The sequence below is a fragment of the Pogona vitticeps genome, chromosome 5 (assembly GCF_051106095.1).
Source record: "Pogona vitticeps strain Pit_001003342236 chromosome 5, PviZW2.1, whole genome shotgun sequence".
Lineage (NCBI taxonomy): Eukaryota > Metazoa > Chordata > Lepidosauria > Squamata > Agamidae > Pogona > Pogona vitticeps.
Window position 1 is genome coordinate 72,072,319 of NC_135787.1, and position 12,907 is coordinate 72,085,225.

Below are 12,907 nucleotides of genomic sequence, written 5' to 3' on the forward strand. Positions count from 1 at the left end.
CTGATACAGATATAATATCTATGATTTCTAATCATACACTGTCTTTTTAACAGAAAAAAGAAAAGGCATCTGTCATTAAGAAAAACAATGCTTATGCAGTGGCGGTTGCCAATTATGCCCCAAATATCACCAAAGACTCGGCTCTCCCTACAATCTCCAAGAGTGCTACCGCCACCACCACGACCACTGCTTCAGAACCTAACAAGGCAAAGCCAGAAGCCAAGCCAGCAGAAGCAAAGAAAACCTTCAACAGTGTTAGTAAAATTGACAGGATGTCAAGAATAGTTTTTCCAGTCTTATTTGGTTCTTTCAACTTGGTATACTGGGCAACATATCTAAACAGGGAACCTGTTTTACATGGATTTGCTCCATCACACTAAAATTTTAATTCTATGCTGAGGGTGTATGACATCATTATAATCAGATTGTTTTCCTATGTACAGTACGACTAATAACTGCTAATCTGTGAACCAATATGTACAGAATGTATATAGGTATCTAGTCTGTTTATCTCCAAAGGAGGTGCACAAAGTATATTCATGGGATCTGAAAAATACAGATGGCACCCATGGCCAAAATAGTCTGCTCTCCTATCCATGTGAGTTCTCCTAAACTTGGATTCAAATATGCTGAATTATATCCATACAATCATATATGGTCCTACATAACTATTTAGTAACACTATTTTTTTAATTTAAAGTTTAAGATATTTTTCTATAAAATGACTGATTCTACTTTAATGCAAAGAAGCTATCGTTTAAAAGAGAGAGATTTTTTTAAACAAATAATCTTAATAATTTCTTACAGTAGCAGTGCCCATGTAAATATTATAGAAGTGTGGCAAGCTCAAGTATTCTCTTATTAGCAATCATCACAAATGCAAGTTATGTGTAAAAGCTATTGGAATGTCAGGGTTAATAATTTCCTACTTTTAGTCGGGCTTTGGAGTTAGTGATTAAAGTCTAGTTCTGTGGTGTGTTCAGAGCTCTCCTATTGGAGCAAAAGGACTGGGCAAGAGGGTTCCTCTGTAAGTGTAAGGAAGAAATAGGTTTCTTATTAGCTCAAGTTCCCGGAGAGCAGGGCAATATTCTGCTGCTCCAGCAAGAGCCCCTTTTCTTTCTGCACTTCCAGCAGTGCTGTTAAAAATGCAGATAATGCAGGAGGCTTTGGGATCAAAGGGGTGGAGGCCAGTCCTACCAGCTGCACTACATTGCAACAGAAATCAATAATGTGCATTGGAAACAGCTGTGCTATACCAAAGTGAACCACATAAACTTTCTCACTCTTGATTATCAAAACTATTTGTTTATCCCATATTTTATATATAGATTCTTCAATCCCAGTGAATTTGGATTATGTGTCTTTCAAATATGATTTACATTTTTGCTTGACTTATCAGAGATATCTTCTATAGAGAGTTCCTATAGAGTGCTCCTTATATAGCACTCTTGTGAGCATTTCACTCCTTAAAAAGCTTATGTAGATATATAGAGGAAGGAGAGTTTGTCTTTCAAGATGGGATGTTTCTGTTTTTGCTACAATGGGATAAAAGAAGTTACTTCCAAATGCATGTTCAGAATCAGGGGTGTTAATAATGGATAGTAAAATGAGTTGATTTTTTTTTTCAATGAGAGTTTTTTTAAAAGCAAGAGAACCATCATTTTCAACTGTTAAGAATTCTGAATTTTTCAGTGGAGCAGCCTGAGGGACAGTTTGTGTTTATATGGTTTGCTTACTGTGTGGTAGCTGATTTGCAGCTGAATATACAAATGTCTTCATTCTGCTTCACTGAAGAGCATGGATGTGCACTGGTTATACATTATGAGAAAAGTGGAACTAAATCCAAACATGTCCTTCCACTGGCACAGCTTCTTGTGCAAGCTCTTGCACAGATGGAAGCATGTAAACTGCTGTAGGACCTACACTGGGCAGATGCTGGCTCAAGATCAGTGTAAGTGATTTTTCCCCCTACTATATTCTTTGGAATCAATCCATATGTTTGAAGTGATATAAAGAATGGCTCATAGCTGGGGTGTTATATCTGTGATATTGGCCCATTTACGCAATCAGTTGGCATGTCATTCTTGCAAGTGATGAGTGAGCTCCTGAAAACTAATTCATAAAATTATAATTATCAGACATAGTGTGACTCCCATAAGGACCTCCTACAACAGCATACAGATGGAAATGTAAGGGTCATAATGGTATGGACACTTTTCTCCTCCAAATTCCATGAAGAGCAACATTCCAAATTCTTGTTTTGGGGTTTACATAATTATCTAGCAGCAAATTGCATATAGCAGATATTCACAAGGCAATTTGCAGGATCAGCCCTGACTTGTGAAATGACACTTTTATAACTTTAAAAAAAAGCCAAATGTCCAGAACAAATTTTCACATATTCTTCAGGGCTGGGTATGTTCTTAATATAACAATTCTATATATGTTTTTCCCCCCAAAGTACATTTTTTGTGAAATCTGCCTTAAGAGGCTCTCTTCATACTGTTTGTGAGTTCATAATTGACACTGGAAACAGTGCTTTTTAATTTCAGTTTAATGAGGGTGCCCTCATGTTTAAGGATTATTGCTGCTTTTGTAAATTGCATCTTTACATTTTGCTGCAATCAACTTAAAACAATTTTATATATTAGGAATGATTTTGCTAAAAGATTGACTTTTTAAAAAAGAAAATAAGCTTCAGTGTGCCATCAGTACTTAATCATAAATGGAAACAAAATTGGAGCCTCTGTTTTTGTATAATATTTAATACTGATCCATTGACTATTTCTTGTGGAACCTTTGCTAATATTCCCTATACTCCTAAAGACCCTGTAAATCATACCACCACAAACAATTATGTACTGTATTTAAATTTTAATAATGCATTTGGCCAATCAAAAGTATTTTGATTCATGTACATATTAGCAGTTATTAGTTGACCTTTAAAAATGCACCTTGACAATGGTGTCTTTATAGTAGAAACAAATGTAGTCGTATAGTGTCATTTATTGCAGTTTTGTACAGTACTTGAGTATAGTGCATAACCTAGATATTGCAAAGTTTATCAACACTGTATAAATATTTCTAAAACAAATTCAAAATTACCTTAAGGCGTGGAAACTCACTCATACTCAAATCAAAATATATTATTACTTGTTTATTTATTTTCCTCTTTTTAAAAAAAAGTTTCATTCAGTGTGATTTTGGTCTTTGCTCTGCATGAAAAATATTGATGGCAAGGTCACAAATCCATTCTAATGATTAGAACACAGAAATAAGACTGGTATTCTGACATCAAATAAGGTACTTCATACAACACAAAAAGAAGGATGAAACATTACTGCCCCATGCTATAGTCCTTTAACCCCTCTGACAAAACCATACTTGTTCTGCAACAATAGTTGGAAAAATGAGCACTTTATTTGAAACATTAATATAGAAAATCCTTATTTTCATACCTATTTATATATAATGTAGATCTGTGTAATACAGAAATGTGTGCAATAGTGTGATAAAGTTGTATGAGGTTTGAAGGTGAGCAATAAAAAAGTTCTTCATGGTATAGTTATACATATCTAAAATGTTTTGTTTGTAAATTTTAAATTTACCCTTTACTGCTATACTGTCCAGGTTCTAAGAAATATATAAATATGTATATATGTAAAACAATTGTAAATACCAGTACTGTAGAAAGTTTTCTTAAGTTTTATCTTTGTTTTTGGCAAAGGGCTCTGAAAGTGTAATTTTAATGCAAAGCTCATTTCATTGGCTCTTGACTTATTCTGTTCAAATGTTACCTTTGGGTAGAATTCTTAACTGGGCATAAAAAAAGCTCCCTGCTGCTTCTTTTCTAGAGTGAACATGATATCATATCGAAAGTCTATTTTTCTGGCTTTATAGTTTCAAAGCCCCAATTCCATTCAATAATAGATAAGGTGGTTTGAGCAACATTATATTAAATATATAACACAAGCCCTTCTCCCCACTCTGCAGGGCACAAGACATTTAGAGCTGTGTCCTGTACTGAGTGATATTGTAGGAAATTAATACGTTGCTGGTATGTGGGATACAGCTCCCTTACTGCAAACTGTTGTGCATGGTCATCTCTTGTTAATTTTCACAGGATTTGACAGCTCTTAGCACTACACAGGACTGGTGCTCTAAATCAGTGGTTCTTAACCTTTGTTACTCAGGTGTTTTTGAACTGCAACTCCCAGAAACCCCAGCCAGCACAGCTGATGGTGAAGGCTTCTGGGAGTTGCAGTCCAAAAACATCTGAGTAACAAAGGTTAAGAACCAGTTCTCTAAATGAAGAAAAAGGTGGCTGTGCAGTAGGATCCCCATGTCTGCTGGATCAATATCTGCTGATTCACTTATCCACTCTGAAAATGCTAAAAAATATTAAATGAAAGTACCTAAAAATACGGATTTTCAATTTGTAATTAACAGACTGGCCACTAGAGGGAAACAAACACTATGTTGTATAGGTAAGCCACCACCATTTCACCTGGTCTCCTGGCATCTTGAGACATCTTCCCTCCAGAGCAGCATTGTCATGGTAAAAGAGCTAGGCTGGCTGGCAAGACAGGAGGAGAGGCATTGACCTAAGCCAAACTGCCTCCTGGGTGAGGTTTCCCACCTCCCATCCTTCCTGCCTCCTAGCTAGCCCCTTCCACTACACTCCTGAAGTTTTATTCGCAAACCAGATGAAATCATAATCTGCCTTCTAGAAAGGAGGGAAGGAAGATAGTAAGTTTTAAATTACATAGTAAGGCACATGTTCTTAAGAAGAGCAAACTGATAAAGAGAATATTGCTTCAATAATCAAGCAAGTTGCTTTTATTCTTCCTTCTGATAACTTCTGACCACTATAATATTTGTGCTTTTTGGGGGGCTGCAGAACCATAACTGTATTTTATAAATTCAGCTTGCTAAAAGGTACCTATTCTAGCTGTGCTTAAGTTATCGGGACTATTGAGAACAAGAACAAGCCAAAGCTAATTACATTACTTTAAAATACAACCATTTATGACATTGTCATTCATTTAAACCTAATGTAATAGTTGGGAGTGAGCCTCTTCAGACTTTGGGGGCTGGGTGTGAACCCCACACACGCTTCAATTATAAGTCCATGTAGGGTTACGAAACATAAAATATTATTGATTTGCTACCAAGAAATAAACCATATATTTGAATAGGGCCATGCCATTCCTGCCTAAACAAAGGAGACATTTGTATGTTTTAGGAAAAGCATACCTCAGAGAAAAATAAAGCAGAGGCAATCTGGGTGTGATCTGATGAGGAAGTAGCTTACATTACTCCTAGCAAAGGGACTCTTTCTGGTGTGATCTGACACTATCCTGTCTGATTGAACCCTTACTTCTGCCTCTAATTTGTACAAATTGTGCAAACACCCTCATTCTAAAGATATAGGTAGCTATATAGGAGTTACAAGGAGTTTTGTCTTGTAGCAAAAGGAATTGTGTAAATTCATGCAGTTTAATCATAGAAAGTGTGATTATTAATTTGTTAGAGTACAATCTACACTGCAGATGTACACAGTTGCACTGATCTTGATACACTTGTGACTAGCACCCTGTGGATGCTAAATGTATGTTAAATAGTAGTTATAGTGGTCAACCTGAATTTAGGATGGTTCTTACCCAATTTCGTCTTTCAATTTTTTCCATTTTTGTTTTCAAAACAGGAGGCAGACAATGGTATGTTTCTTTTTTTAGAGTACTAGAGAGAGCATATATATTGTTATCTAGGGTGCACCAATTTCTCTTCTGCTGTCATCTCTGATGAGGTTGTGTGTTCAAAGCACTACAAAATGTTGTAGACAAAGATGACTGTAGGGTGAATGTGTATGCTATGTGCAATGAAAGTGATACCATTTCACCTTCAACTTTGGAAGTTGGGGGATTTTTTTCTCATCTGTTTCCAACCAAAGGAGTTTTCTTGAAATGTGGTGTTGGTAGATGTTGCTATGCACAGCAGCTTCAGCTCATCTTTTGTGTCAGTGCAAGGGCTGGGTTAGGTCCCCAGTGTTCTTATTCTGGAATAATAGAATAATTCCAATTACTCTTCTGTAAGCACGCCACTGTATAATCTAATCTTTCCTCTAGTTTTTTCTCTTCAATTTAAACATTTTCTACCCAGTACTCCAATATTCTGATTTTTATCAATTGAATGGTTTTTTTTAAAAAATGAAATATCTGGTGAGCTCTGTGTATCTGAGTATGGCATAAATGAGAAAAACTGCACTGTTAAGTAGAAACATAAACACACTATTAAATAGACACATTTATTTTATTTTTTTCACCATTTGGTCCAGTATTTAAATTCGGAAATCCAAAGGTGGGGTGGGGACTTAGGTGGGTAATAGGCCATAACAATCATTGTCATTCTTTACATACTGTTCAACTTCAGGTGTTTTTTTTCCCCTTCTTGAATATCAGCCTAGTAATCCAAAGAATCAATGAAATATGGGTGCTGTCATCCTAGTATGTTGCTCCAAATTGATCTGTACTGATTTATGAAAGAAGTAATAAGAGGCAGAGTAGTAGCTTCTGGCCACAAGCTTCTTTGACTCTTCATACCAAATATTGTAATGTTACTAGTTGTTACACGAGAGCTGGACTGTGTGTAGCCAAATATGTCTTAAGGTTTGTGCTTCCTGCCCTAGAGAGGAACGTTATTAATACAACACAGTGGGGTTGAATCACACATAATCCAACATGGTTATTTAGATGAGGATCATGGAGCCTCCACATTCTATACTAGGAAAGAATGAAGACTGTTTTGAGTGTTTTGTGCTCTTTGGTATAAAACTAAGTGCAAAAAGACTATGATGAGAGTAAGCTGGTAGTAGTTCATTAGGCCCATTAGCCATCTAGAAAGATAGGGAGCTATTTTATGCTGAATTAGACACTGAGCAAATTATTATCTAATGTTTCCAACTAAGCCTTCAGGGTTTCAGATCAGAAGCTTTCCTGACTCTGTGAGTTAGATGCTTAGGACTGAACCTGGGCTAATTATAATACAAAATGGGCTTTGCAAATCACTGAGCTACAACCATTGCCCATCCGATTTTTCTTTCTTTTCCAATTTGAGATTATTCCATGCCCAGGCGCTTGATGTGGCATTTCTCTCTCACGGGCAATCGTTTTGCATGTGTGGGAGAACATAAGAGGAGAATCCAGACAGGACATGGTAACTTGTTTCTACATATGGGTCTATTGGGGCATAATTTTGCGTAGGATCAGATTATAATGGAGGACAATGACAAATGAGATGGTTAATATAGGATGTATAAGGGCCTGTCATTGGGAAATCTTCATGGAAGAATCTGAGAAGGGCTAAGATGCAAGGGTAAGTGATATAGAAAGGTAGCAGCTAGAAATTTAATTGATTGCACATCGTGTGGTTTGGGTTCATGTATGAATGGCTTAAAAGTAAAATTTGGTTACTCCTGATATTATTATAGCTAGAAAGTATACTTTTTTTTACAACTTGCCTCATGATGTTCTAGCTTAAAGAAATCTTAACGATACATAATTTGATTTCTTGATGTAATTCATCATATACCTTGTAGTATTCAATAGGATTTTTTAAAAAGAGCAACAGAAAAAAAGTGGAACAAGCATGCCCACTTGTTAATTTTTCCCACCTCAATCTTCTAGTTTGTTTTTACCAAATTAAGTATTAAGTTAAAAATTTGGAAAAAGAAGTTGCGTCCAACACAGTCTCATGCTGAATTGCAACATTTTAGGCAGAGGTTCCCAACGTTGGGCAACCCAGGTGTTCTTGGACTGCAATTCTCAGAAACCGCCACCAGCAACTGTGCTGGGGGGTTTTCTGGGAAATGCAGTCCAAGAATTCCAGAGTTATTCAAGGTTGAGAACCACTGTTCTAGTGCATCTATTAGAATGCAAAGTTTTTCTTCAGAATGAAGCAGAATCCTTCTAACTTCCCTCAGATTGCTGAAAATGTCTTCCCCTCCCTCCCCCTTGAAACCTTATTTAAAACTGAAGTAAAAATTCTCTAAGGTTGTGGTATTTCTGTGATTGTGGGAAAGTGCACCTCTTGGGGGAAAATGCAGTTGCAGTGTTTGTAGTTTCCCTGTGTTTAAATTATTGCTGCAAGTGGCTGACAGTTGTGATGCTATCAGTGGCTTGGTCTCATTGGGTTTAGGTATGTAAATCACTTACAATTGAAATTGTCAGTGCGAATTGTAATAGATGGTCAAAGCCTGGAGTGACTGGTTGCTGACAGTTCCTAGGTGAGCAACAAGTGGCCTTTGAGATAGCAACTACAGGTCTCAGCAACCGTAGCCAATATAGCCAAGGGTATGGGGTGCTGGGAGTTGTAGTCCAACAACACAGTTGCATCATCCATGTTGTAGCCCTATCCATGCATTCCATTTTGGGTTAAAGTAAATGTGTTGGCACATTAGCCGTTCTCATAAATGGGCCCACTCCCAATTTGGAGGTGACTTCTAGAAAAAGGAAGCCCTCTTTTATTCATGCAGACTCTTGCTGTAATTTAGAACCCCAATTTTTGAAGGATCTAAACCACTGGGAATGCTTTCACAGCTAGATTAGGCTTTACATTTCAGAGAGTTGTTCTCTTGATGTGGAGGATGACAGAAATGTCAATGGAAGGATGGAGTTAACATGCTCATCCCCACTACCCTTAGTAAGGGCATTTAATTTAAACCTATTTAGAGTACATGAATGGGGTTTCTATGGCTTCTATGGTGATTACAGAGGTCACTAATATTTATTTCATCTATGTCCTTCAGGGTCATGCTTAGGAAACCCCTCTATTGCACACAAAGCCTGTGTATGCAGTATTTGTAATGGAATTTAATGATATTTTTAAGTGTACATGTCAACTATATATGTAAAAAAACCCTGAAAACATCTGTTTCATATAAGTACATTTGCTAGTAGAGGAACAAGCTCGTTTCCTATTGAATATTCATTCAGTTAGACAACCTGATATATAATGAATTGCTATGTGATGTACAAAACACACACAGACACACACACACGCAAAGCTACAAAGTACTTTCTGTACAATAAAACTCTGAAGTTAAGAATTATACTGCTTAAAGCACTCAGGATGGAAATACCTTACTAACATGATTCTGGAATGAGAAATTTAAGGTATTTGACTTTAATAAGAGGGTGAAACAAGACCATATATTAATATTAATTCGAAGGGAAAATTTAAATTTTACATTAGGATCTAGTAGCTGAAGTGCTACAACATTTAAAAAAACCCACATAAATTCTCATTTCATTTTTTAGAAAGTAAAATGATTTGTTTTTGGAAGTTTACTTGAGAAAAGAATGTACTTGAGAGAAACTGTTGTTAACTGGAGACCTCAGATAAGGGAAGCTGTGTATTGGAACATAGAACATTTTCTCTCAAAAGCCTTACAATAGCTGCAAACCAGACCATATTTACTTAAAAGTAATCCTGGTAAAATGAATGGGATTTCACCAGTACAAGTAGGGTGTGGATCTGGACAATGTGTCTTCCATTGGAATACTATTAATTTGCAATTAATGGTGTTCCTGTTTCTTAAAGTATTATTTAAGTACACTTATCTTATTCATTCATATGTCTCTGTGTGTATTTAAGCTACATACCAGATCATCAGAAAATTATTCTATAATGGAATATTTTATGCATTTGGTCCAAAAATATTTGGGCTATGAGGCATGTTGATGATAAATATCAGGAAAATGGTGTGTTGCATTTGTAACTAAAATGCATTACAAATTCTACTGTGGTATAAGTGGCTACCCAGACAGTTGCCCAGTACTTAAATGCTGTTTTCTAGAAAGCAAATGCAGTGAACTAAATGAAAGAGTGTAAAAGTCTTGTTCACCTAGGACTGATTGACACTTGCAAGTATGACTGCTTGATCACTTTGCACTTGATTATTCATAGTTTTACATGTCAACCAACCCATTTTAGGTACAGTTTCTATGTGTCCACCACAAAGTGTTTCTGTAAGGTTTAAGGACCCATTACAGAGTTTTCCAAACTTAGGACCCTATATGTTCTTGAATTGTAACTCCCAGAGGCCTTGATCATTGCTGCTGACCACTGCTTCTGGGAATGGGAGTCCAAGAACAACTGGACCCTCAAGTGTATGGGTTTTCTTCATATGAAATAGCTGTCTGCTATTTTCACTGGACACCCGGTCAGCACTGACCTCTGCAATGCAGTAATCAAATTATAATCATGTGTCTGTGAAGCTGCTCAGAGGTACATAATTCTTTGTACACGATGCTATGGGGATTGCAACCGTCTGATAGAGCTTACCCGTGCTGAAGCCATAGGTTTTTCACTGCTCATAGGCCTTCAGTCAGCATTAACAACCACCCAGGCTCATAACTGTGCTCAGAAAAGATATTTATTGGTACAATTGGAGTGTGAAATTACCAGTTTGGTATCTCCCATTGTTGGGTCCATACTCAAAAGATCTGCCTTTATATGGGATTCAATTTTTGAGCCTTCTCTACACATCTCATTCTCAGATACAGAGATTTAACTTGGTTAAATTCTAAGACCTTTGCATCCTGAAATATGGTTTAAAAATCTGTTCATAAATATGTGAGGTTTTTTTCTGTGCTATTAAAAAAATCACACTTGGAAGCCTTCAAGATGGATAAAGGGAAATTGGGGTTCCTTTTTTACTTCAGTTTAAACATGTCTTCTCTTTGATCAGCAGTTAAGTTCTTGAAGTTAAACTGAGTGAAATTAAATTACTTCTGAATGGACCCATTCCATTTTTCTTGGGTTTTATTCAACTCAACTTGTTCTGATGCAAGTTAGGAATTCCAAGAAATTGCTGTGCCCCATGGCCTGATAGATTAATTCAGAAAAGTATTTTTAAAAGTGTATTTTTTTAAGAATCCAAGATGGGCTGTATCCTTTACCACAGACACAATGCCCGGCCATATATGCACTTGACACTGTAATTTAAATTTATCATACACTTGAAAATATTATTTGCTCAATATTACATAAATTTGAGGCATTCACTTGGCCTACAGCTCATGTGCATCAAGGCACTCAGGACTGCACTCAAGTTTTGTTAACAATATTTCTTTTTCTTAAAAAAAAAAAGAGCTTCCATGAACTGTTTGCCATTCAGTGTGTTAGGCTTTCCCCTCCTTGCATTCAAAAAAACACAGAACATGCAAGAAGGAATCGTTTGGATCCTTTAGCAATTCTGAAGTATTTTGGATTAATTGTGTTATTTGCACATATCTGTTATGTGTTTGCCATGTTTACTTTTAACACAGAATGTGAAATAGTACTTTTACGTTTAGTGAGAATGCCTGTACAGTGCATATGTGCTCAACATCAATTGGTGAGAGGGAAAACATGAAGAGGACAGTCACTTTATAGAAAATATTTTTATGATACTTCTGTTTGATAGAAGAGATTGCACTGACTGTTAATTGTGTTGCCTTCATCAAAAAGACAAAGAATTGATGGGAAGTGATGACTTCAAACCAAACTGATAATCAAACATATCTGAGATGTTTACAGAAGACCTGCTGTGCAACTTGCAAACCATAAAGCCAAATGTAACTCATAGGTCGTGCATTGTAGTTTGTTTTTTAAGTGCTCTACAGCCCCATTGTTTTTGTAATCCCATGTTGGCAGGGAAATCAGGTTTAGTAAATTAGAAGAGGGACAACTAATGTTGTCTTACTGTATTGCAAGTTGTGTTAGTCTTTTTAACAGCCACTTTAGTTTGCATGCTTTCAGAGTTGGAAACATATAGGACATATGGTCAAAACCAGTACTTTTAATTTGGCTCGGAGATATGTTGCAGGCCAGGTTGGGTGGTATCAGTTTGTCATTTCATGCTTTATATAGTAGGCCCTACTGAACACTGTAGCTCTGAGAACACATCAGCTGCAGGCTTCTCTAGGGAGCAATACAGCAGATGCCACTGATGCATAGATGACATGGCAGGATTTAACTTTTCCAGGAAATGATGTAATTTGTACACCAAACTCAGTTGGGCCAAAGCATTTGTAGCCATCACCACCTGAGTATCCAGGAAAAAATGATGGACCTAGAATCGCCATCACCCCCCACCATGTTTACCATCTTACTCTTCCTCTTTCTCTCTCTCTCTTGCTCTTTTGTCTGAGTTATAAAAAATATTAGGAGGTTAAATGGTTATTTTTGTAAGAAGGGAACACATGCATACAGTTGCACAGTAAGAAAAATCTGCATGATTAATGTAGTCTATGTAATTTTAAACATCAGTGTCATGAAATCTCTGGATTCACTTTTAATGTTCTATAGTTATGAAGAAAACACAAAGAGGATTATATTCTGTAATTTGTGACCTTGTTTAGTTGGTGGGGGGGTACTGCTATCATGAAAGTATAAAAGAAATAACTTGACCAATGTTTGAATGTGCCACTTTGCTTGCTGTTAAAAAAATATTTATCAATCCCCATGCAAAATATTGCTTACTATTTTTTGGTACTTATTAAAAATAATTTAAATATATGTTTTATTTTGGCTTTGATAGTGTACCCAATCTTCATTCTTGTGTTTTCTGTAAAGCAGAAAGAATGAAACCACTGTAATGAAAGGTGTTCACATAAAAACTTACATTGGACAGAAATATTCTGTGTTGTCGTGTGCCATTTAATTTTTTCTCCCTAAGAAATTTCTGCTCTTGTTAAATATAAAGCTTTTTTCTATTAGTGCACTTAACTGAAGGCCACAAGCCTGGAGAAGCCCTAGTGTTACTGTGTTTTAGACAGCTGCACATTTTTTTAACATATTCTTAGGTTGCCAGAAATTTTAGATTTTTAAAGCAGAGTAGAGATGAGCACAAAGCAGTCTGTGC

The 12,907-nt window shown here is 36.4% G+C and overlaps 1 protein-coding gene across 5 annotated transcripts in view; it reads left to right on the forward strand.

Annotated features, from left to right (window-relative positions):
* The window catches only part of GABRA2 (gamma-aminobutyric acid type A receptor subunit alpha2), a 121,618-nt gene extending 108,939 nt beyond the window's left edge, over nt 1-12,679 (forward strand). For all 5 annotated transcript variants that reach the window (XM_073001214.2, XM_020806385.3, XM_078394707.1 and 2 more), the window contains one exon: nt 54-12,679. In XM_073001214.2, the coding sequence (XP_072857315.1) occupies nt 54-380 (327 nt within the window). In that variant the 3' untranslated portion in view covers nt 381-12,679. The remainder of the gene's footprint in view (nt 1-53) is intronic.
* Nucleotides 12,680-12,907: the final 228 nt, after the last annotated feature.